General features: G+C 40.1%; 1 protein-coding gene and 1 pseudogene across 1 annotated transcript in view; one reads left to right on the top strand and one right to left on the bottom strand.

The window, feature by feature from the left end:
- Positions 1 to 25583, bottom strand: part of CFAP20DC (CFAP20 domain containing) — a 360272-nt gene that overhangs the window by 102181 nt on the left and 232508 nt on the right. Inside the window, exon 13 of the mRNA XM_053599624.1 lies at positions 19793 to 20170. Coding sequence (XP_053455599.1) covers positions 19793 to 20170 — 378 coding nt within the window. The remainder of the gene's footprint in view (positions 1 to 19792; positions 20171 to 25583) is intronic.
- LOC128592993 (uncharacterized) lies at positions 18808 to 18949 on the top strand (annotated as a pseudogene).

Below are 25583 nucleotides of genomic sequence, written 5' to 3'. Positions count from 1 at the left end.
TTATGTTGTGATTTTTGGTCTTCTGGGTATATGCCCAGCAGAGGAATTACAGGATTGAATGGCAGATCTATTTTTAGATCTCTGAGTGTTCTCCATATATCTTTCCAAAAGGAATGTATTAATTTGCATTCCCACCAGCAGTGCAGAAGTGTTCCCTTTTCTCCGCATCCACGCCAACATCTCTGGTCTTGAGATTTTGTGATATAGGCTAGTCTCATTGGAGTTAGATGATATCTCAAAGTAGTTTTGATTTGCATTTCTCTGATGATTAAAGATGATGAGCATTTTTTCATATGTCTGAAGGCCGTGCGCCTGTCTTCTTCAGAGAAGTTTCTCTTCAAATCCCTTGCCCAGCCTGCGATGGGATCCCTTGTTTTTTTCTTGCTGATGCGTTTGAGTTCTCTGTGGATTCTGGTTATTAAACCTTTGTCAGAGTTATACCCTGCAAATATCTTCTCCCATTCTGAGGGCTGTCTGCTTGCTCTGCTTACTGTGTTCTTAGCTGTGCAGAAGCTTTTTAGTTTGATCAAGTCCCAGTAGTGTATTTTTGAAGCTGCTTCAATTGCCCGGGGTGTTCTCCTCATGAAATGCTCACCCAGACCAATTTCTTCAAGGGTTTTCCCTGCATTCTCCTCTAGTATTTTTATAGTTTCATGTCTTAAGTTTAAACCTTTAATCCAATGAGAGTCTATCTTAGTTAATGGTGAAAGGTGTGGGTCCAATTTCAGTCTTCTGCAGGTTGCCAGCCAGTTCAGCCAGCACCATTTGTTAAATAGGGAATCTTTTCCCCACTGAATGTTTTTAATTGGCTTGTCAAAAATCAAATAGCGGTAAGTAGCTGGATTCATCTCTTGGTTCTCTATTCTGTTCCAGATATCTACTTCTCTGTTTTTGTGCCAATACCATGCTGTTTTGATCACTATCGATTTGTAGTAAAGTCTGAGGTCTGGTAGTGTGATTCCTCCTGTTTTGTTTTTATTTCTGAGTAATGTCTTGGCTATTCGAGGTTTTTTCTGATTCCATATAAAACGAAGTAATGTTTTTTCAAGATCTTGAAAATATGACAGTGGAGCTTTAATAGGGAGTGCGTTGAAATTATATATTGCTTTGGGTAGTATGGACATTTTGATAATGTTGATTCTTCCTAGCCATGAGCATGGTATGTTTTTCCATTTGTTAACATTTTCAGCTATTTCTTTTCTTAGAGTTTCATAGTTCTCTTTATAGAGATCTTTCACGTCTTTTGTTAGGTAAATTCCCAAATATTTCATCTTCTTTGGCACTACTGTGAATGGGATAGAGTCCTTAACTGTTTTTTCAATTTGACTGTTGTTGGTGTATATAAAGGCTACTGATTTATGAATGTTGATTTTGTAACCTGAGACACTGCTGTATTCCTTGATCACTTCTAGGAGTTTTGTAGTAGAGTCCCTAGTGTTTTCCAGATACACAATCATATCATCTGCGAAGAGCGAGAGTTTGATTTCTTCTGACCCTATATGGATACCCTTGATCGCCTTTTCTTCCCTAATTGCGGTGGCTAAAACTTCCATTACAATGTTGAAAAGCAATGGAGACAATGGGCAGCCTTGTCTGGTTCCTGATCTGAGTGGAAATGATTCCAATTTAACTCCATTCAATATGATATTGGCTGTGGGTTTGCTGTAGATAGCCTCTATCAGTTTAAGAAAAGTCCCTTCTAGACCAATTTTCTTGAGTGTTCTGATCATGAAGGGATGCTGGATATTATCAAAAGCTTTTTCTGCATCAATTGAGAGAATCATATGGTCTTTGTTTTTTAATTTGTTTATGTGCTGAATTACATTTATAGATTTACGTATATTGAACCAGCCTTGAGACCCTGGGATAAAACCAACTTGGTAATGATGTATAATTTGTTTGATGTGTTGCTGGATTCTGTTTGTTAGGATCTTGTTGAATATTTTTGCATCTATATTCATTAGTGATATTGGTCTATAATTTTCTTTTCTTGTTGGGTCTTTTCCTGGTTTGGGGATCAGGGTGATATTTGCTTCATAGAACGTGTTGGGTAGTCTTCCTTCTTTTTCTACCTTTTGGAACAGGTTGAGTAATATAGGTACTAATTCCTCTTTAAAGGTTTGGTAGAATTCTGACGTGAAACCATCTGGTCCTGGGCTTTTCTTTTTAGGGAGGTTTTGTATAGTTGATGCTATTTCTGAACTTGATATGGGTCTGTTCAACATTTCCACTTGATTCTGGTTAAGTCTTGGAAGGTGGCGTGCTTCCAAGTATCGGTCTATTTCCTTCAGATTTTCATATTTCTGAGAATAAAGTTTCTTGTAATATTCATTAAGGATTTTTTGGATTTCTGATGAGTCTGTGGTTATTTCGTCTTTGTTGTTTCTGATTGATGATATTAGAGATTTTACTCTTTTTTTCCTGATTAGGTTGGCCAGAGGTTTATCTATTTTATTGACCTTTTCAAAAAACCAGCTTTTTGATTTATTGATCTGTTGTATTATTCTTTTGTTTTCAATTTCATTTAATTCTGCTCTAATTTTGGTTATTTCTTTTCTTCTACTGGGTTTGGGGTTGGAATGTTCTTCCTTTTCCAGTTGCGTGAGATGTCCCATTAAGTTGTTAACTTCCTCTCTTTCCGTTCTCTTGAGGAAGGCTTGCAGTGCTATAAATTTCCCTCTTAGAACTGCCTTTGCAGTGTCCCAGAGGTTCTGATAGTTTGTGTCTTCATTGTTATTTTGTTCCAAAAAATTGGTGATTTCTTTCTTAATCTCATCTCTGACCCAGCTATCATTCAGCATAAGGTTATTTAACTTCCATGTTTTTGTATGGGTATGCAGATTCCTGTTGTTACTCAATTCAAGTTTTATTCCATGATGGTCCGAGAAGATGCATGGAATAATTTCTATTCCTTTAAATTTACTGAGGTTAGACTTGTGACCTAAAATGTGGTCAATTTTGGAGTAAGTTCCGTGGGCTGATGAGAAGTATGTGTATTCAGTTTTGTTGGGATGAAATGTTCTGTAGATGTCTGCTAAATCTAAATATTGGATGGTTAGGTTTAAATCTAAGATTTCTTTGCTCAGCTTCTTTCTGGAGGATCAATCCAACACTGCCAAGGGAGTGTTGAAATCTCCAACGATTATGGAGCTGGAGGAAATCAAGTTACTCATGTCTGTTAGAGTTTCTCTTATAAATTGAGGTGCATTCTGGTTGGGTGCATAGATATTAATAATTGAGATCTCGTCATATTGAGTATTACCCTTAACAAATATGAAGTGACCATTCTTGTCCTTCCTTACTTTTGATGGTTTAAAGCCTACTGTATCTGCAAATAAAATTGCAACACCTGCTTTTTTCTGATTACCATTTGCCTGAAATATGGATGACCATCCTTTCACCCTGAGTCTGTATTTGTCTTTTAAGTTGAGATGTGACTCTTGTATGCAACAAATATCTGGTTTAAGTTTTTGTATCCAGTCAGCTAACCTATGCCTCTTTAGAGGACAGTTTAAGCCATTCACATTGATGGAGAGTATTGATAAGTCTGGTGGAATTTTGGGTATCGAGTTTTTCAAAGGTCCAGTGGACATTTTTAATCCTTTTGCCAGTGTGGAAGTTGGAGTTTGATCCGAAGTTTCTGAGTGAGTTTACTTTTGTGGTATAGGATTGGGTTGGTCATTGTGGAGGATAGGTCTGAGAACATCCTGAAGAGCTGGTTTACTTATGGCAAATTTTTTCAACATATGAATGTCATTGAAGTATTTAATTTCTCCATCATAGATGAAACTCAGTTTAGCTGGATACAAGATCCTGGGTTGAAAGTTTTTTTGCTTTAGGAGATTAAAAGTTGATGACCAGCCTCTTCTTGCTTGAAAAGTTTCAGCAGAGAGATCTGCAGTTATTCTAATATTCTTACCTTTGTACGTTATAGTTTTCTTTCGCCGGGCTGCTTTGAGAATCTTCTCTTTCATGTTAACTTTAGTGAAGCTAATTATGATATGTCTGGGAGATGGCTTATTGGGGTTGAATCGTGCTGGGGTTCTGAAGCTGTCTGCTATCTGAATTTCAGATTCTCTAGGCATGTCTGGAAAATTTTCTTTCATAATTTCATGTAGAAGGGCCTCTGTGCCCTTGGCAGCCACTTCATCAGTCTCCGAAATTCCTATAACCCTTATGTTGTTTTTTTTCGAATTATCTGAGAGCTCTCTGAGTGAGTGATCCGTTTTTGCTCTCCATTTCTCTTCCTCTTTGAGAGATTGGGAGCGTTCGAAGACTTTATCTTCAATGTCAGAAATCCTTTCTTCTGCTTGCTCCATTCTGTTACTGAGGGATTCTACTGTATTTTTCATATCTTTGAGGGCTGTAAGTTCTTGTTTCAGTGTGTCTAAGTCTTTGGTGGTTTTGTCTTTAAATTCGTTAAATTCTTGAGACAGTTTTTGAATTTCTCCTCGAATTCCTAATTCCATTTTATTAATCTTGTCTGCAAACCAAATTCTGAATTCGACTTCTGACATCTCAGCCAGTTGTTTATGAATGGGATCTTCAATCACATCTGCCGTATCTTTTCTTGGGGGGGTTGATCTATTCTGGTTATTCATGTTACCAGAGTTTTTCTGCTGATTCCGCCCCATGGTTTACTCCCTTTGGTTTTTCCCCTGGGGTTTTATCGAGGGCCCGTGCAGTGTTGTGGCCTGAGAAACTGTTGCCCTGTCTGGTGTGGTGGAGCAAAGTGGTTCTGTCTTGTTTTCAGCTGGTTTCTGTTCGATCCCATTGCAACTTCTACTCTGGCTTGAAGTCTCAGCTGTGTGGAAAAATCAGCAATTAAGTCACCCCGCCTTCCCACCTCTGGCCCCTTGGAAAAGGAGAATCAAAGCTTCCTACAATCGCACACCCAGGGCACCGCCTGAAAAGTCCTCAGTCTATTAGCCCAGTTCAAAAGGTCCGAATCAACTGTCTCAATCGGCACTTGTCTCGGGTGGAAGGGTTCAAGAGGTCTCTGGGAACTGGATCACAGGGGCCTGGTGACTCCTCTGACACAGCTCACCCCAGTGCAGCGTGGAGTCAGGAGGAGCCACCCAGCAAACAGAGCAGTCTGGGAAGGTTGACGTCTCCTTCCCCACTTTGCCCCTCCGTCGGACCCAGTCACTGGTATCTCTGCAGATGGCTAACCCAGTTGCCTGCAGTGAACAGACACTCCAGGGGTTTGCACCTGCCTGAATCGCAAGGAAGTCTGCCAGGCCCCCGCAGACTGCCGCTATCTAGCAGGAGGAGATGGGGCCTGACATCTTTGAGTGTTTGATGCAGGTGATGGGAAGGAGGTGTTCACTCAGGCTTAGCCCCATCCCTGATGGATGCTGCTAACAGAACAGAACAGAACAGACAACTTTGTGAGGTTCTGTCTCTGTTCCTGTCGTCGCCTACAGGAGACGGCTGTTTTGAGTTCAAACATCTTTGTTGTTGGAGAATTGCGTCTGAACACCTCTCTGGGTCGGCCCCGCCCTGGAGGCTTCTGGGTTTGTGAGCCGTGTCACCGGTGGCCTCCTCTGGTTGCCCAGGGAGACAGGGGGTGTGGCCTCAGAATATCCAGAAGTGAGCGTTCTGCCGTTAAAGAAAAAACGGCTGGTGATCTACCTCCAGGGAACTGCTGCTCTGGTGTGGGCACTCAGGCGACCCTTTTCTCCTCTGTCCCACGCCCCAGAGTCAGCACTGAGCGGCTGCAGTTTGTGCTGGGTCCACACCCCTTAAGAGATCCCCCAAGAATCAGAACTCTTGGGGGATGGGCCCCCAGACCCCGATTGGGAGTGGGGCGGGGGGAAGCTAGAGTTTCATTCAGTTTTACGCAACACTACGGTCCGGAGGCTCCTGCACTGCACGGCAGGGAAGTGCCGCCAAGGCTTGATTTCTCCTCAGCAGAGTGCCCTCTCCTCGCTCATGTGTCCCGGAGTCAGCGCTGACCTGACGCAGCTCAGGCACTGTGCACTCCCCTCGAGAAATCACCCAAGGATCCGAACTCCGGGGGGATAGGCCCTCAGACCCCAAGTGAGAGTAGGGGTTCTCAGCTCTCAGCGGGGAGGCCAGAGTCTTATTCAGTCTTGGGCCCCCTATGCCCGGGGAGGGTTGGTGCACTGCACCGCAGGGAAGTGCCGCCAAGGCTTGATTTCCCCTCAGCAGAGTGCCCGCTCCTCGCTCACGTATCCCAGAGTCGGCGCTGATCTGACGCAGCTCAGGCACTGTGCACTCCCCTCGAGAAATCACCCAAGGAGCCGAACTCCTGGGGGATAGGCCCTCAGACCCCGAGTGAGAGTAAGGGCTCTCAGCTCTCAGCGGGGAGGCCAGAGTCTTATTCAGTCTTGGGCCCCGTATGCCCGGGGAGGGTTGGTGCACTGCACCGCAGGGAAGTGCCGCCAGGCATGACTCCCCCTCAGCCCGGTGCCCTCTCCTCACTCGGCGCGCCTCAGAGTCAATGCTGACCAGTCGCAACTCGGGGACTGTCCACTCCCCTTGAGAAATCACCCACGGATCCGAAGTCCTGGGGGACAGGCCTCCAGACCTCAGTGGGCGGGAGGGGAGCGCGGGGGATTCAGGCTTGCCGGCAAAGGATTCCCAAAGTTTTATTCAGCCCTATGTCCGGCAGGAGAACGCCACGGCACCCCAGTAGGGGAGGTAGGTCCAGTTTTTAGAAGGTCTCTCGCGTGGAGTGTAGTGGGAGGGCCTTTAATTTCTGCCCGCTTGTTCAATTTTGGGGCTCTAGAGCCGGTCTCATGGGGGAGGGGGACTCCCGTCCGCTTGGTGGTGGATTTTGTACCTTTTGTTTGCGTCCTTCTGATCACAACTTGCCTCAGCGGTGTTGATGTGTGTTCTTCAGCCTTCTCTCTTGGTGAGGCTCAAGTCCACCAGGATACTTACTAAATTCCTATCCCTTAACTCTCCTTCTGGACGGGAGCCTTTGTTGAAAGCTGGCTTCAGTCCGCCATCTTGTGAAAAATCAGCTATGTTATTTAGCTCAACATTGCCAATACATGCTTTGACAATGAAAAATAATATTTTATTTTCATTTTCGCAATTTTTCTTAAGAAGAAAGCTTTTATGTGTATTTAGTATGATTGAATCATTCATTCGATCATTCCTTATTCCTGTATTGTGACTGAAGAACAATAACCCTGGGTGCTTGGACGGAAGAGTAAGAGAGGATGTGGCAGAGGTTAAGCCACACAAATCTGAGCCTGGGCCTCAGTTCCACCATTTTCCACCTGCATATTGCATACCCTCTCTATTCTGCAGTTTCTTCATCTGCAAAATGAGGGTCATAGTATATATCTCAGGGCATATGAATTACTATTATATCATATGGTTAATGCAGTACCTGACAAACAGCTATACTAGTGGGTCTCTAAACTTACGATTTATACCTTTAACAGAAGATGTTTGACTTTTAAAATATGTTTATTTATAAGTTAAACACATGTACAAAAATCCTAAAATAGTATATAGGGTACAAAACATACACAAAAAATGGAAATGAAAATGTTTGACATATAAAAATTGTTTTAAAATTGTCTTCTTGAATCTAAAAGGTTTGTTTTTGGTATATACTCTCTAGGGTGAGCACAGCCCTCTTAAGAGACCATTGAGTTGGCAAAGAGTATATGTATTCCATGTTTTTTTGTTTTTTTATATATATATTTTTGCAGTTTTTGGCCGGGGCTGCATTCGAACCCACTACCTGTGGCATATGGGGCCGGCGCCCTACTCCTTTGGGCCACAGGCACTGCCCTGTACTCCATGTTTTTATTATTTTTTTTCTCTCATTGTCTTTGTCCCTCTCCTTCCAGTCTTTTGTCTGTTCTGTACTATGCAAGAGCGCATAGAGCACAAAAGAGCTGGGAGCACAAAGAAAACAAGATCCACCTCTATCCTCATGGAGTGTAGAAAGGGAGATAAAAGAGGTATGAGATAACAGGAATTATAACATACTATGATCTATACTACACAAGAGATATGGCTAAGATGCTTCCAGATGAGACTAACTGCCCAGTAGCATTATAGAAGCCTCACAGATATTGAAGGTGGCACTTGATAGTAATGAAATTTGTTGACAAAATATGTGGCCTTTGGAGGGATTCCACCACTGGTAGGTAGGCAGTACTGAAGCAGAGGCTGGGACACTGCAGTGATCTGCAGTGGTGGGAATAGAAATTTATTCCACAGATACTTACTGCGACCCTACTTGATGCCAGCCATGACTGGTACTAAGTATGCTTAGAACTCTATCTTTCCGTGATTGTATTTCATACAACAGTAAAATTTATTCTGGCCATATCCTGGAAGAGGCAGCCAAAAATGAGCATAGAGAAGAAAGCGATTGTCTTCAGGGTCACATATAAAGCAATTGGTAACAAAGACAGGTAATTAACTCAGTCCTCGGAAACATTTTTGATTTGCAACTCTTAAACCATTTCAAAATCACCAGAAAGGCCAAATCATTCATTAATTTTTTTTTAAAAGAAGCCTTGCAATAAAGTCTTCATATTAAAGTGGACTCCAGCACAAGAAGTCATCTAACTAAATTATGCAACTGCTGAGAGCCAAAGTGCCTGAGGTAATTTCATCTCTGCAAGGCTCAAATTTTTATATATAACTCAATTTCATCTCAAAATATTTGTAGGAAAGAGGGGAAACATTATCAATCAGATTTGTTTTAGGCAAGGCAATGGGCCGAAGGCTCTACAATATTTTTGTGTTCATACTTTCAGGCAAGTCCTTTACTCACTAAGTCTTTCAAGTTGTTCATTTTCAAAGATCTTTCTCCAGATGTTATTGGGAGCCCAACCCATAGAAGCTACAAAGACATATATGATACAGCCCCTGCTTTCACAGGCCTTATATCTTGCAAGGGCAGTTGAGAGCTATAGAGAAATGACTCTAAAATAAGGTAGCAAATGTTAAGGTAGCATATTACCAATCAGACACAACCTTGATATATGTACTGATTAAAAGGAAAATTGATAACTCCATCAAAAAGATAAAATACAACAAAAGCAAGCTTTCAAGTTGTTGGCCTTTGCCCGAACTCTATTCTCAAGATTTTAGTACAGGATAGCTTAGTCAACCAAAAATCTGCCTATAGAATTTTGTGAGCCTCAGATAAGAACAATTTCCACTGAACTGTGAGTGACACAAGGCTAAACTTACAGTGGTGATATGAAGAAAAATGAGATGTGCCCATGGAATCAGACCAAGAACCTCATTCTTTTCTTTATGAATGGGAGGGGAATAGAACTGGGAGAAAATCAGAATGGTACTCTTGTTCTGGAGCCTATAAAATTTGTGAGACTCTTTTAGAATAAGGTTTTCATTGTGATGGTGCCTGATATCCATGGCATAGAAGACATCATGCTGCAAAAACTTTTACTATAAGGTCTATCAAATAATCCCTGTTTCTGTATTCTTTCACATTATGCCAGGTGTAACTTAAAAAAAAAGAGAAGCACTATCACAAAGGGAATAGTGGCTGTTAGAATGTAATATAAAAGGCAACTCAAGAGAAAGGAGATAAACAAAGTGGACTGGCATTTCAGAAGAGAGGTCACTTTAGGATCAGTTAAGACTTAATAGAGATGATGGTCTCTAAGCTGGGCCTCAAAGGAGAAGAAGGGAATATGGCAGCACTCCATCAGCAGGAAAACATGGAGTAACTGGAGGACAGAGCTAATATTCAGCAACAATCATTAAATAGACTACACAGTAATATTTACACATTACTATTTTTTTTTTTTTGAGACAGAGTTTCACTCTGTTGCCCCAGACCAGAGTACTATGGTATCATAGTTGACAGCAACCTCAAAACCCAGGGCTCCAGTGAGCCCCCCAAGTAGCTGGGACTATAAGCACCTGCCACATTGCCTGGCTAATTTTTTTCCCCCTATTTTTAGTAGAGACAGGGTCTCACTCTTGCTCAGGCTGGTTTCCAACTCTTGAGCTCAAGCAGTCTTCCCACCTCAGCCTCCCAGAGTGCTTGGATTATAGGAGTAAGCCACTGCACCTGGCCCATATTATTGTTTTACAAATAAAATCAGTAATACTATTTCAAAGAAATAAGAATGAAAATAGCTATGATTTCATCATGTAAGCCCTATAAAACCAAAAGGCTTTCTCTTCCATGCTGCTATGATTTAAATGTCTATCTCTTCTAAAAACTCATGTTGAATTTGAACCTCTCTAAGGCAGTATTGAGAGGTGGGGACTTTAAGAGGTGATGGGGTTATGAGAACTCTGCCGTCATGAATGGATTCATCCATTTATGGATGAATAGAATAATGGGTTAATGGATTAATGAGTTATCATGGGAATGGGACTGATGGCTTTCTAAGAAGAAGAGAGACCAGAGCTAGCACATTAGCATGCTTAGCCCCCTCCCATGTGAGACCCTGAGCCATCTCAGGATTCTCTTATAGAAAGTCTCTCACCAGATGTGACCCCTTGACCTTAAACTTCTCAGCCTTTATAATTATAAAAAATAAATTGCATTTCTTTATAATTACCCAGTTTCAAGTGTTCTGTTAGAAGCAACAGAAAATGGATTAGGACACTAGCCTAAGCCATTAAAAGTCTAAGATTCGGGCCACGCCTGTGGCTCAAAGGAGTAGGACGCTGGCCCCATATGCTGGAGGTGGTGGGTTCAAACCCAGCCTTGGCCAAAACTGCCAATAAATAAATAAATAAAAAAGTCTAAGATTCTTCTGACAGATATATCCTTAAAAGCTCCCAAATGAAAAGTACCCAAATGGCCATCAACAGTAGAATGAGTAAATAAATGATGTTATATTCACACAGTGGTACACTATACTGCAGGGAATTGACTAATCTATTGAATCTCATGAACAAAATGCTGAGAGAGAAGTTAGACACAAAGGAATATATGCTGGTAAAAACAGATCTTGGAAATAGTTGTGAGGAGACAGTGGCAGGAAGGATGAGTGACAGGAATCAAGCCCAGTGGGGCTTCTGGGGTGCTAGTATCATTCTTTTCTTAATCCAGAAGATGGTTATATGAGTGTGTTCAGTTTACGATAATTCATCAGAAGGTATATTTACAATATGCATACTTCTCTGTGATGCAAAATTAACAAAAAGATCTAGGGCTTAAAAAAATTTCCCAGGAAGAGATTACTTGTTAATCATTGGCAACTTGCTCTGCACAGTCTTAGTGTAAAAAAAAAAAAAGCATTTCATAAATGTAGTTGGGAAGTCTGTATTACTAGTAGTTTTCAAATTTATATTTATTTTTGAGAGTTCTGTAGCTGTCATTAGAAACTTTGGCAATTCTTTTGGATGTCAACATTACAGCAAGAAAAGTATAAAAAGTTCACTTTGCCAAAGCTGATTTAAAACTTTAATTGCCATTTTAATTTCAGGATTCATTTTGCCCTCTATTGTTATTTGCAGATAGTGTTTAATCTCCACACTGACATTGTAAATAGCTGATGGTAAATTAGTGTTCTAGGGCTTCTCTTTACCAACTAGCATTCCTGAAAACTTGTTTCAAGTGACTGAGCTATGTATCATCCACAAGAGTTTGCCCTGATTCACTGGGGACACGGGTCCACTAAGAACCAGAAAGAAGGGAAGATGACAGCCGCAGACATGAGCTGTAAGTGACACATGCTGGTGCACACAACTTCACAATTTATGGTAGCTTTCAGCATGACCCTTCAGCAAACAAAGGAGTAAATTACACCTTAAAGATCCGAAAAACTTTGTTAAATTTAAGATATGCTGTGTCAAATTACATAGCATAAATCATGAATTAGGCCATTTGAAAGAACTAGCTGGTCATAATCCAGATTATATTTTATTTTAATGGCAGTCATGTGGACCACAACATAACCAGACCCACTGGTGCCTTTGAAATTCTGTCACAAACATTTCAGCATGTGACCTGGAGATAAACCCAGACTCAAGGCATACTTCATTATCTACATGCACCAATCCCTTAAGAATGTCTTGAGTAGAGTATTCTTGGGTAATTAAACTCAATAGTGGCAAAATTTCTTGTAAATAGATCACTGCCCATCCTATACATGTCTCTCTTTCTCTTTTTAAGAGAAGCATGGTGCTATTTTTAAAAAGATCTTTACAATAAAAAAATATCTTTACACTGTCCCCATCTTCCCTTCTCGTTCTCCCTGCTCTCTGTTCTTTTCTCTTCTCTTCCTCCAGACTCTCTTCCCTCTCTCTAATACAAAATAAACCTATGCTTTTATGTCATAAAAAACCTTACACTGATATATAAATTTGTATAGAATAGTCTTTTAATCCATGACCTAAGTAAAAGTATACTTCCATAAATTTTGCCTTGATAATCGTCTCACAAATACAGCTAAATTTGCCTTAATGATTGTCTCACAAATATAGCTATAGAAATATAAAGAGCAGAGGTAAGCCAACTGTTGTTTGTTGATATTTCTAGAATGGGAAGATAATAACTTTAAGTCTGAACTGTTTTAGAATGTTTGGTTGTAATATGGTAATGATAGATATCACATCAATGTGTACTTCTTTGCATATTAAAATACTTTGAAGATTAAAGTAGAAATAGAAGTTAAGTTGCCATGTGATCACAGAATTTTTTTTAGTGGACTCTAATCAGAGGTGGAAACTCAGAGTAGTGAAAGGTGTGTTAGTTCTTGTGGCCAAAACTCCTGGCATTGACCCTGTGCTTTGTCACTAAGTAGATGTGAGTAAAGTAAAGACTCTCTGCCTCCTGGTCTGTCTAAGAGGAATAAGGTCCCTCATTAGAGGGAGATGGAGACTGCAGATAAGGTATGGGGAACCTTGGAGAGGGCCTGGCATGTGGAAGACACTCCAGACCACTGAAGTCACATAAGAGGTTCTGAGTAAAAAACTTTGATCTTTGTGTGTTTATGAAATACTGTCTGCCTAGCCTCTCTTTCAGAATGTAGGAAAATGGCAAGTAGGACTTGCTCATATTTAAAATTGTGAAAAACCAAGCCGTCAGAGAAGATAGGCTCCTTCAATAAACATTTGGTGAGTAGGATGCTAACCTTTGCATTAGAAAACTGAAGAACGACAGTGAAACGTTGCAGTGTGCTTGGCTAGACAGCCAACATATTTTCATTGACTCATACTTCTGACATCATTAATTTTTATCAAGTCTTTCTACCTACGATTTCTGGAACTTCTGAGAACTTGAAAGCACTCCTCTTCATAGAGTACTGGCACATTGTTTACATATCAAGTTGCTCAGAAATGGAGATATAGACATGTCCTAATGACTTCTGCAATTCCCTGTTGTCACCCAAAATTGGGCCCCTAATTCCATTTAAATTATTTTAAAATATTTCTACTCCAGACTATTTTGCCTTTGTCAATAAGTAAACACTAGATAAAAAGAAAATGGAAAAACCAAACTTCTTTGTAGCAACAGCAAAAGTTCAGACTGATACAATATTTAAAAAGAAAGTACTAGGAGCAAGTTCCACCTGGGAGATTTCTATGCCCAATTCACATACTTTGCTGGAAACACAAATGTTATTTAATCACCAAATTCTGTGGTCAGCAAATATTCTCAGCAGTACGCCGACAAATAAAACTGAGACAATGACCTTGTCTTTTTAGAGACAAGGGATGAGTGCCGTTTTGACAAAACATCAAATATCAGACTGTTTTTCAAAAGCTATTATTAATTAGTAGGAATGTCCAATTTAGTAGATGAAACATTCTCACCACAGTTAGCACGGTTTATAAAAGATTATTAGTTCTACCCAAATTCAATTCAGCCCATCAACCACGAAGCTGCACATCTAAAATTGATCTCTGTGAGCAAGGTAGGCACCCAGAGGGTGGTCTCTGGGGAAAGATCAGAGAGACATCACTTCCTGCTTATAAGTATTTTTCTCTTTTCAGAGTATCTCTGAGACAACACCAATGTATTAAGTGCACAGGGACACAGTAATTCACTCTGTGTTAGCACTTAGTTCAGCTATAACAGAGCAGAAGTGCATAACGACATAGCACTGTGATTAGTTTCTGGAATTTTATGAAATTGAAAGATTTCATTTGTTTTAGAATGTGAGCTAAAAGAAAGAACCCTTTGGATTATGGGCTAGGTATTCTACATGAACTACCTCATTTAACTTTCAAAATAACCCTATGGAATAGCTATCATTTACCTGAAGTTTATAGATGAGATGAATCGAGGCTCAAAGAGGTTAACAAATGTGTCCAAGCTCACAAGAACAAAGTTAGGACTCAAATCCAGGTCTGTCTGACTCGAGTTGGTGCTCTGAGCCACCATGTCTACTACTTCTGATGTTTCAGTTTTGAAGAATGAATGCAGATAGACTTGACAGAGGGTCCTGTTTGGGGAAGGCTGTTTATCAGGCGGCCGAGGGGAGCATAAGGCTAGCAGCTGCATGTGGTGAAAACTGCCAAAGGAGAGTCACCTCTAAGTGAACCTACACAGTTGGGCCAGGGCAATGAACATATATCCAATTTCAGGTAACCTGACCCTGAAACAGGTGTTTTAAAACAATGCTACATTGTTGTAGCTGAAGGAAGTAAGAGGACAGAAAGACATTTATGAATTCTTCAAACAATGGGGTATTGTTAGAAAAACAGCTGCGAATGGCATATTTGAGTGGTACATTCAAAGAGACACGATGGCTTCCCTTTGAACAAAGAGTATTATATATCCTAGAAAATGAAGAACTTTATATAATGGAACAAGGATTTTAAAATTCTAAAATAATTTACAAATTCATTTTCCTCCAAGTCTGTAGAGCACAAATTACACAGACTTTTACTACTTTATTAAAATATGATTGTATATATTCCCTACTCTAATACGAGGATTAAATATGTCAGGGAGGCAATGAAACTAATCCTTATACATTATACAAAAGAAATGGTTTGACAAAGAAAAAAATTTGCTCACATGGCTTAAAATACCTTTTAAAGCATCCTTCCATAATTCAGTTTGATTTAAAAAAATGGAGATGTGAAGATTAAAGTCAAGAGTTTTATGATTCATTTTACAGTTGTTTTTACAATAAAACATCTTTCTTTTTTTCTCTAAAGAGACCACCTGAATTTGTAATTGGTAGCATATTAGTCTTTCTTATGAAATTAACCATTTTTCAAAAGCTCAAACCTTTTCTCGAGCTACAAAGCCTGTTACATAAGTTTGTTTGTTTGTTTAAAGAAGGATATAATGACATTTGAAGGTTTAAATGATTCATTCAAAATTCTTTGAATGCAGTCAGACATGCGAAAAAGTTTAATTGCCAGCTATCTACATGGTTGCAACATTACCTAGGGGCTGTATTTATTTCGTAATTAAAAATATTTGAACCTAATAATAGACAACTCTATTAAAATATGAATAAAACATCACAAAGAAGTAGTTTATCAAGAAGTTAGCAAATCACTTTCAGTATGAATTCCTTAAGTATCTTCCATATCAGGGGATTAGGACAGTTATTCTATACCTCCTCTTGTAAAAGCCTTTGATTTTCCTTTACCACAAAGTTGCTTCATATTGGCACTTTGTGAGAGCATAGATTTTGTATGGGATGCCCACTTATAAATCCTGATTGCAGGATTCGTGGCCCTTATAATAGTTCATATGTTATTGTCTATCTCCCAACCTATGTGTAACCCCCGAGGAGAGAGGCTTTAGTCAATGTTGTATGTTTAGGACCTAGAAGAAAATCTGGCCTGGTAGGTGCTCCATAGAAAAGGAGATGCTCTTATTTATCCAGAAATAGAGCCAAAATACCCATAGTCCATCACTTGGAGGGCCTTTAGCTTAGAGACACAGCTTTGGTGATAGAAATCCCCAACATGTAGGTGCTATAAATATATAATATGAACTATAGTGCTAGCCAAGAAAGGTACTTTCACACTTGCATTTATATTAACATTAGAAGGACTTCTCGCCTCCAGATAATTCTCAAGGTTTTCTTGTTGCATCAAGTCCATTTCCTATGAGCCATACTAATAGTATCCTATTAGATCTGACTGAACTCATCATGTCTGTGTTAGAGTTCAATACTTGGGGCCACCATAATTGAAGTATTAAATATTAGCTACCTTAAAATAAAGAAAAATTTCCACTCAACTACATCTATTTATGGTGACAATTAGACATGAAAAAAAGAAATAAAAGGCATCCCAATTGGAAAAGAAAAAGTAAAACAATATCTTTTGTCTTTTTCTTAGACATTACCAAAAGTACAAACAACAGAATAAAAAACAGATAAACTGCACTTCATCAAAATTAAATACTTTTGGGCTTCAAAGAACATCACAAGGAAATGAAAAGACAATCCATAGAATGGGAGAAAATATCTTCAAATCCTATATCCAATGGACTTTTATCCAAAATAAATACTTTTACAACTGCCCAATAAAAAGGTGACCCAATAAAGAAGGCAAAGGATTTCAATAGGTATTTATCCAAAAGAGATACACAAATGGCTAAGAAGCACATGAAAAGATGCTGAAAATCATTGGTCATTAGGAAGATGCATATCAAAATCATACTTAGATACCACTTTACACCCACTAGGATGGCTTAAATATAAAAGACAGATAAGAAGTGTTCACTAGGACATGGAGAAGCTGGAACCCTCCTTCACTGCTGATGGGAATGTAAAATGGTATAGCTACTTTGGAAAACAGTTTGGTATTTTCTCAAAAGTTAAATGTAGAGTTCTGTATAACCCAGCAATTCCACTCCTAGGTGTAAATAACCAAAGTATCAAAAACACTCATCTACCCAAAACTTGAGTGCAAATATTCATAGCAGCATCCTTTACAACATCCATAAAGTAGAAACAACCCAATGTTTACCAGCTGATAAATGAATAAACAAATTTGGCATATCCATACCATGGATTCAGACATAAAAAGGAATAAAGTACTATAATATAGACGAACCTCAAAAATATTATGCCAAATAAAAGAGGTTAGACATAAAAGGTCACATATCAAACATAAAAGGTCACATATTGGATGATTCCATTTATATGAAATATCCAGAACAGGCAAATCCACAGAGGCAAAAAGTAGATTATTGGTTACTAGGAATATGGGAGGAGGGATAATGGAGAGGGATTGCTACTGGGTATGAGGCCTCTTACCCAGGAAGATAAAAATGATCAAAAATTAGATAGTGGTAATGGTTGCACATGCTGTGAATAAATAAAAACCATTGAATTGTACACTTTAAAAGGATGGATTCTGTACTGTATGAATTCAACCTTAGTAAAGTATTACATTACAGTTACTAGACAAAAGTCATTCCATGGAGTCTCTGGGATCTGGGGAAAAATCTGTTTGTGACTTAGTAAGCATACAACACTCATTTAGAAAACTCATTTTCACTAATTCTTAGCTACAAAAACCCAATGGAGAAACCGATTATTGGAACCCTTTCACTATGACTAAGAACTTCCTTTTTTGAAGTTGTCTCTGGAAGAAAACTTCATTCCTACTGTAAATTCACTTTGGAATGAGGCAGACTTTCATATGCTGTCAATATTTTTACATTCTATTAAACTAGGATGACCACATTCACAAATATGTGAGCCATAGGTGGTAATGATCATGTGGGTTGTTAGAGAGACAACATTTTATTAGTTTGAGTTTTAACACTGAGGTCGAACTTCTCTGCACGAATAGGAAGCAAGGCCTTTGTGCCTTCATCCCCTTACTAAAAATAAAACCCCTTCCCATTCTTGAAGATTCCTTTGAAGTGATTACTCTGAGTCATATGTTTAGATGTACAATGGAACAGTAATTTCTCAGAGTTCCTGTGAGGGAGAAGAGGCATGTCAAGGCTTTTGTTTTATATTTGCAAAGAGCAGCTAGAAAGGATCTCCTGAAATAATCCAAATGATTTCTGGGAACTGCCTAAAAGCCTCTTAAATGAAGAGAATGGGTGAGAGCAAGTCCCCTGCTCTCCTTCCAAACTTACTTTGTTCTTTTTATTTCCTGACATTATTTGACAGCACTGTTTTTAAGGCAGTGTACTTTGTTGCGTGGTCATGTACTTCAAGTTCATTTATGACTGAAATTTCCAAGCTTATCTTTGTGCATTGGTTTTACTTCTATACAAAAATAAAAAAGATTGAAAAACAATTTTATGGATATATGGGATGATAAACCCTATTTAATAGTAGTGGCCAAGAAATTAGGGAGAAAACTGAGTGGAATGCTCCTTAAAGCCTTGTTATGATTGTGGTTTTGGCAGTTCAGCATAGGCTGTAGTCAATAGAGGCAGCATTGTAGAATAAATCTACAGGGCTAGTTGATCAGCTACATTCAAATTCATTACCACCCCAAAGGAAAATAAATCATACTTAGGTAGAACAAGTTTCTTCTTTCACAAATATTTTTAAGAATGAAAACATGCAATAAAACTACCGAAACTTCTATCCTAAATCACCCATAGCCATTTGCTATTTTATTGTGTGTACACACATTTGTACACACGCGTGATATAAAAAGAACACATTTCATATTCTGGATGTTCCTTGAGGAGAGGCTATCACTTTTATAGGACTTAACACATTTCTGCAGCACAGCACATTGGGTAAGTGGTCTAGAGTTAATCTAAGTTCAAATTGTACCTCTTCGACTAACCAACTCTTGTCTTTGAACTCCATAACCATTTTAGACCTCAGGTTCTTCATCTGAAAAATGGGATGGTAATAGTTTTTATCTCTCAGGATCATTATAAGGATTAAATGAAATGCTTCATGGAAAAGGGCTTGGTTACTGGCACATGTTAAATGTTCAAGAAGTATTATACTTCCTCACAAGTGTAGGTAGTGTGCTACATGAGAGGCAAGTTTTTTGCTAACACCACAAGGGTCTCTGGCCCAACGAGTGGGGTTTGATAGTAATCCTTGCTACAAGTAAAAAAAAAAAAAAAAAAAGAAGTATTATACTTCTATTTTGCCAACAGTAATGGTGTATATGTTTATTACCTGGGCTAGGTAACAGTTAATCCACTCTCTCTGGCTTAGACCATAATTGAATCAAAGCTTTACATTGTGACATAAAGAGAATACTTAGAACATGATACATAGAGAAAATCTCTAATGTTTAAAAAAAAAAATGGAATGTAAGTGTCATTTGTTCTGCATAGACTCACTTGTCTCGTTTCTAAGTACAGCTTATCAGGGAATTGAGGGAAGAAAAGTACTAATGCAGGAAAGAAAAAATCAATCTGATGGACATGAATATAGCCACCAAACTAGCCTAGGGATTTATTTGAAGAAACTGCTTTACTGTTAACCTTCACTCCTACCATTTATTATTTGGGGAACTGCTGCAGAGAGACCAGAAAGTGAATCGAATAATGATGTTTTTATGGTTCCTAATGTAGATTGTTATTGAAAATTTGTCAATTTTACTGGCAAGCTTTTGGCTCAGAAATAAGATCTTCATTTATAATTTGCAGGCAGTGATAACTGAAATTATGGGAAGTAACTAGGAAATAAAAAATAACTATTATGATGAAAATTACATAATTATCTTTCTCATTAAAAACATGAGGTATTCTATTATCCTTGGGATGTGCAGTATACTCAACAGCTGCTGTTACCAAAATAAAATACACCAGAATAGGAAAGAAAATATATTATTGATTATCCAAATGATGAAAAATAGATACTGCTAAATATGTGCGTAAGTGGAACTGAATGGAACACAGCAGGATGTATTGCCCACGTATGGAAACCACAGCAAAACCACTTACAGATACTTCGGCGATTGGTCTCAGCTTTTCCCCTGAGATTTCTTTTAGGGAGATTTTGTTTTGTGAAGCTGGTACTTGATGAGCTGGTAGGTTCTTTGCTTTGATAAGGGGGTCTGGAGTTTTCTGAGAGGATCCACACCTTCTTCCAGGGGGAGAAAGGCATGGTGTAGGCAACATACTTGGTTGAAAGCCGTTTCTATCTACTTGCTTCGCCAAGGAATTCTGGCTTTCTGCTGCTTCTGCATCTGTGTAGGCACTTTTTAGATATTCTTTACTTGTCCGCTTTGCTGCCTTCCCCAGCACGCTCTCTAATGTTAACTGAGTTAACCCTGAAGGACTAGTTGTTGGGCCTGGAGAACCCTGGGTACTGTGGTTACCCTACATTGGGGAACAAAGTGAAAATCTTTTTGAGCAGGAATTTGTGGTCAGTTATTGAGCAGAAGTTCTTAATAAGTTCATATATTCTATGAATAAAACAAAAGCACAGATATAGTTTACTTTAATTTGCAAAGAAAATACGAGTAACTAAAAATACCAGTGCAAATAGGTATAAATCATTTGCTAAAATGCTTTGCTATATGGTATCTGGTCTAGGTAAGGCAAAGTTTTTACTCACACATAACAAGAGAACATTTAAAAAACAGTTATTAATATTCATTCCAAAGAATAGCTAAACAGAGAGGATCCACATCTAAGAATCAGACACTTTGAGTTCCTGATAAGCTAACTCTGTGGGAAGAGAAATAATTAGAACTAATGGTGGTTGCCTGATTTAAGCAGAAAAATGGTTCTGTAAACACAAGTGGGTCTAGCAAAGCACTTTTGCCTTATTGTTGGGCAGTTTTATTGCCCAAGATCAATAGATACTGGAATATGTTTCATAAAGTATTTTTCTTACATAAAATTTCAGTTATAAAAGTATATTTTTTCAAAAAATATAAAGTCATTAAATATAATTGCTTGGAAAGCTGAAAGTGAAAGCTAGAATTTTGTAAGTGTATAGTTTTGTGATTATCCATAAGAAAGCAAAAGTTTAAATTCTTAAAATCTGAGAACATATATAAAATAAATGGCCATGAAAGCAAATAAAGAAATATAGTGCTATTTCAATTAGTATTGTTATAAAGTAATACATGTAAAGAAATAGCTGTGTGGATCACTGCACGTATCTACTATGGTAGAATTTTCCGATTTGACTCATTTATTTAAATATACAATAAACAAATGGGTGTTAAATGATAAGCTTAGAAAACAGAAAAAATAAAAGCAGAGTACATTTACTTTTTGGTGTCTTACAATGTATATCTTAACATTCAATTTCAGTAAGCTATTCCTTCACACTTCCATTTATAGCCACACAAAACCAAATATCCATCATTTTTAAACAAAATAGTTAGGTGACTAATTGGACTATTCAATTTCTTGTTGAAAGTTTGGCCATCATACATATTCAACATCTAAAAGCTGATTTAAGGTGAAATTTCCCTTTCAGAAGCAGGGAAGTATGTTTAAAGGCCAGAGAATCTGCTCTAGGTTGGGCATAGGACAGGGAAGAGATTTATGAAAGCTTTTCATTAGAGGAGATCTATGTCATCTGCCGTCATTCTAGCTCTCTTCTTTTCTTCTTCCTCATGGGCCAAGTATTTCTCTAGGTGCTGCAGATACTGGGAATGTAATGGTACACCAGAACATAATCCCTGCCACCCAGGGACTACATACGGAAAGCAACGAGGAGGCAAGGCGTAATATGAAGCAGGGGAATGCTATAGTGACACAAAACAGAAACCACAGGTACGGGGATTTTGTGAATACTGTTGCAGTGTTTGGGGTGGTTTGTGGAAACAGCAGAAATGAAGGCCAATCAGTAGAGTACTGTATGGTTATTATTAGAAATGCCGAGGTGCCTACGAAGGCGATGGCAGAGATGACAGAGAAGCTGGCCTGGTTTGTGAGCTCAAATCAGTATCTCAAGGCAGGGTATGTCATGCCTAGTAATTCTGGAAATCTCTGTAACTCTTGTCATGTTACAATTTTTTCTTCTTGTGGGAAGTAGTTGGTATTGACAGACTACTGTGTGCTCAAGAATGTACATTTGGGTCTTAAAACCTCTCGTAGGAAGTAGCTTACATGTCTGTAATAAAAGATGAGAAGTGCAGACTACAAGGATCTTTCATAAGCACTTTTTTTTTTTGGTACTCATCTAGGGCGTATATTTTCTTTGTTAATGCCAGGTTGGTCTTCTGATACACACACAAACACACACACACACACACACACACACACACAATAAATGATGGAGAAACTTAATCTTTCAGATTCCCACATAAGGTAAAAAAAGATGGTAACTGGATGCCAATCAGTGGGCCCTTCCTTACTTTATGGCCCAGATGAAAACCTAAGAAGGGTTAGGATATTTCTGCACTCACCATAGTCCCTGTGTAGCTTTGGCTTTAGACATGGGGCAACCCTCTGTGCTGCAGGCCTCTTACTGAGTGAGCTGGCCTTTCCCCACCACTCTGGACACCATGAGCATGTTCATATGGTTAAAGAATTCTGCTTTGGGCAGGAAATTGGAAAGAATGCCAGAGATACCTGAAAAATGCCCAGTGTTCTAAATTACTAGGGGATGGAGTGGTGATTCTTGTAATGTATTTTTTCTTTCACAGAGATAAAAAGAAGAATGAAAGTTTAGTCTTAACTAAAGAAGAAGGTAAACAAAAAATAGAGCAAACATCCCTATTGTCTTAGCTGAAGAAAGTATTGGTGGAATTTGCATAGATGCTTTTTAATTTGGTCTGGCTTCTAGACAAGGCTGTCATCTTTTCTCCAAATTAAAACAAAATGCAGTTTAACTTCCTATAATTTATATATACAGTGGCAGTGCGATTTCTGTGATAAAAGCCCCTCTAGCCATTCATTTCTGCCACATTTTCATAATAAAAAACAAAGACATATATTTTGCACATGACATAGGTAGAATACAGAAGTTTTTGCAATCAATAAGAATTCAAGGGGTGGAGGCAAGGTGGCTGACTGGAGCCAGCTTTCCTCAGAGGCTCCTGTCCAGAAGGAGAGTTAAAGGACAGAAATTTAGCAAGTAACCTGGTGGATTAGACCTGAGCCAAGAGAGAAGGTTGAAGAACACACATCAACCCTGCTAAGGTGAGCTGCGACTCCAAGGATACAAACAAAAGGTATAAAATCCATAGCCAAGCGGACAGGAGTCCCCTCCCCCATGAGAACTGCTCGCAGTACTCCATACAAACAAGCGAGCAGAATTCAAACATCCTCCCATTTTATCACATGGGAGAGATCCTCTAAAAACTGGACCTACTTCCCCTACTAGGGGTGCCATGGCACTCTCCTGCCAGGCATAAAACTGTATAAAACTGTATATATTCTCTACCTGCAATTCTGAACTCCCAGCACTGCCCTCCACTCTCACTCCAAGGTCTGGAAGCCTGTCCCCTAGGAGTCCAGGTTTTTGGGTATTTTCTTGAGAGGTGTAGACAGGGCATGGACTGCTGCTGGTCAGTGCTGATTATGCGGCACGGGAGTAAGGAGAGGACCGTCAGCTGAGAGGTAACCATACAGGAGTGGGGATGCCCTGAGGCACAGAGCAGCAGCTGCAGCGGCAACAATAGGTCTCACATCCCTGGATATTCTGGAGTCACACCCCCTGTCTCTCTGTGCAACCAGAGGAAGACAGGCATCTTCTCTGGTGGCAGCCACTGGCAGAACAGATCTGGGATGGAAACGCAGGCCCCATGAGTAAAGGGTTTTCCTGAGGCTTTACCAGCCTGGGCGGAGCATGGGGACTAGAATACATGCACCCGCAGAGACTACAGACTCTCAGGGCAGTCCTGACACAGAGGACTTCTTTATTGAGCCTAAGACGCACCTGGTCCTCAGAGGATCATGGCTGAGACAAAGGCAGGCAGGCAGAGGCTGGAACTGACAGCTAACCGTGACGCCCCAATAGAAACTGGAGCCGAGACAGGGCAGTGGCACAGACTGGGCCTGAGTCACAGTTTCTGTGAACTCAAACAGCATCTGATCCACAGGGGAATATGGCCAGGACAGAAACAAATTCTGCAAAGTTGTTCTGTTCTATCAGCAATATCAATCAGGGGCAGGGTTGGAACTGAGTGACCTGCCCCAGCCTCCATTAAGCACTGGAGGTTGTCAGGCCTCACCTCTCCCTGCCGGATAGTGGCAGAGACCAGTGGCCTCACTGAGGAGACATAGATCTCCCTGTGTCTCAGGTAGGCACAAACCCCTGGAGTATCTGCTCATTGGAGGGAACTGGGTCACAGCCCTGTGGGGTTACCAGTGACTGGGTATGACAGAGGTGCAAGGTGGGGAAGGAGACATCAACCTTCCCAAACTAATCTACTTGATGGGTGGGTCCTCCTGACCTCACGGAGCACCAGAGCGAGTCATACTTGAGTTGCCAGCAGACCCCTGCCATCTAGTTGCCGGAGACCATTTGAACTCTCCCACTTGAGACAGGTGCTGACTGAGACAATTGATTTGGACCTCTTGAACTGGGCCAATCACCTGAGTACTATCCAAGTGGTACCCTGGGTGTGTGGTTGCGGGAAGGTTAGATTTTCCTTTTCCAATTGTTGCCTGTGGGCGGCAAGGTGACTTAATTGTTGGTATTTCTCCACAGCTGAGACTTCAACCAAGAGTAACTGATTTACTAGGGTAGGACAGAGACCAGCTGAAAACAAGACAGAGCCACTTAGCCCCACCACACTAAGCAGGTCCCCAGTTTCTCAGGCTGTAGCACTGTACAGGTCCTTGGCAAAGCTCCAGGGGAAAAGGTATAGACACTGAAGAAGCCAGTGACGCCACTTTGGGCTTTTCATCATTTCAGGCTTTTGTCCTCCATTTTAAAAGCAACCTGAAAATCCTTTGTTTTGTTTCTTAGTAAACCCCACACCCCACCCTATCTCCCGGGATGCATCCCTATCTCCTGGAGTGACCCTCCCCCTCCCCCGTTGAGATTGATGGGACCCTATCAGCCTTTAATTCTAGTGTCAGTATAAGACATAACCGACCCAAAGGCCATGTTTTGTTGCCCACGCCCTTCACCCCATGACCACTGCATAAAAAACCTGTGGGCGATGAGCATGGGGCTCTTGGCCCCAGATTCGTCTGGGAATGCCAGCAGCCCCCGCTTGAGCCTGTATAAACGCCCTTGTGTGATTTGCATCAGTGTCTGGCACTCTCGTATGGTCACTGGGGATTTCAATTCTTGGGTGTAACATTTGGTGCATGGGCTGGGAATCCCCAAGACTCTGAGAGACTCCACCCAGAGGGCTGGTTAAGTGTACATGTCTTTGTTTGTCTCTGTGAATTCTTTCTGTACTGTGCAGGTTTTGGGTTGTGGTCGGAAGACAGCCTAGGTGGACGCACTAGAGAGCCACTGACCAGAGGCAGTGGAAGACGTTCTCCCCTCCTTGGGGGAAGGCTGAGATGTGGAACCCCCCGCCTTGATCCCCTTAGGGCTTTTGAGTAGGATCTGGGGATGTGGAACCCCCCAGCCTTCTAAAGGGATCACATGGAATCCATCCCCCTAGGACTTTTGAGTAAGGGTGGGCTATGCCCACGGATGAGCGTCAGGCCGTCCATTTACTTTCAGTTTTGTTTCAATTCAGTCCGCGGTCCTGTCTGCCTTTTGTATTGTGTGTGTTGTGTTGCACTTTGACTGGGTAACTCTAACGATGGGATGGGCTCAGATGACTCCCCTTTCACTTATCCTTGACCACTTCCAGAACCTGGG

The sequence above is a fragment of the Nycticebus coucang genome, chromosome 8, assembly GCF_027406575.1.
Source record: "Nycticebus coucang isolate mNycCou1 chromosome 8, mNycCou1.pri, whole genome shotgun sequence".
NCBI classification, from domain to species: Eukaryota; Metazoa; Chordata; class Mammalia; order Primates; family Lorisidae; genus Nycticebus; species Nycticebus coucang.
The sequence above is the reverse complement of the archived record's forward strand: the minus strand, read 5'-3'. Positions and strand labels throughout refer to the sequence as shown.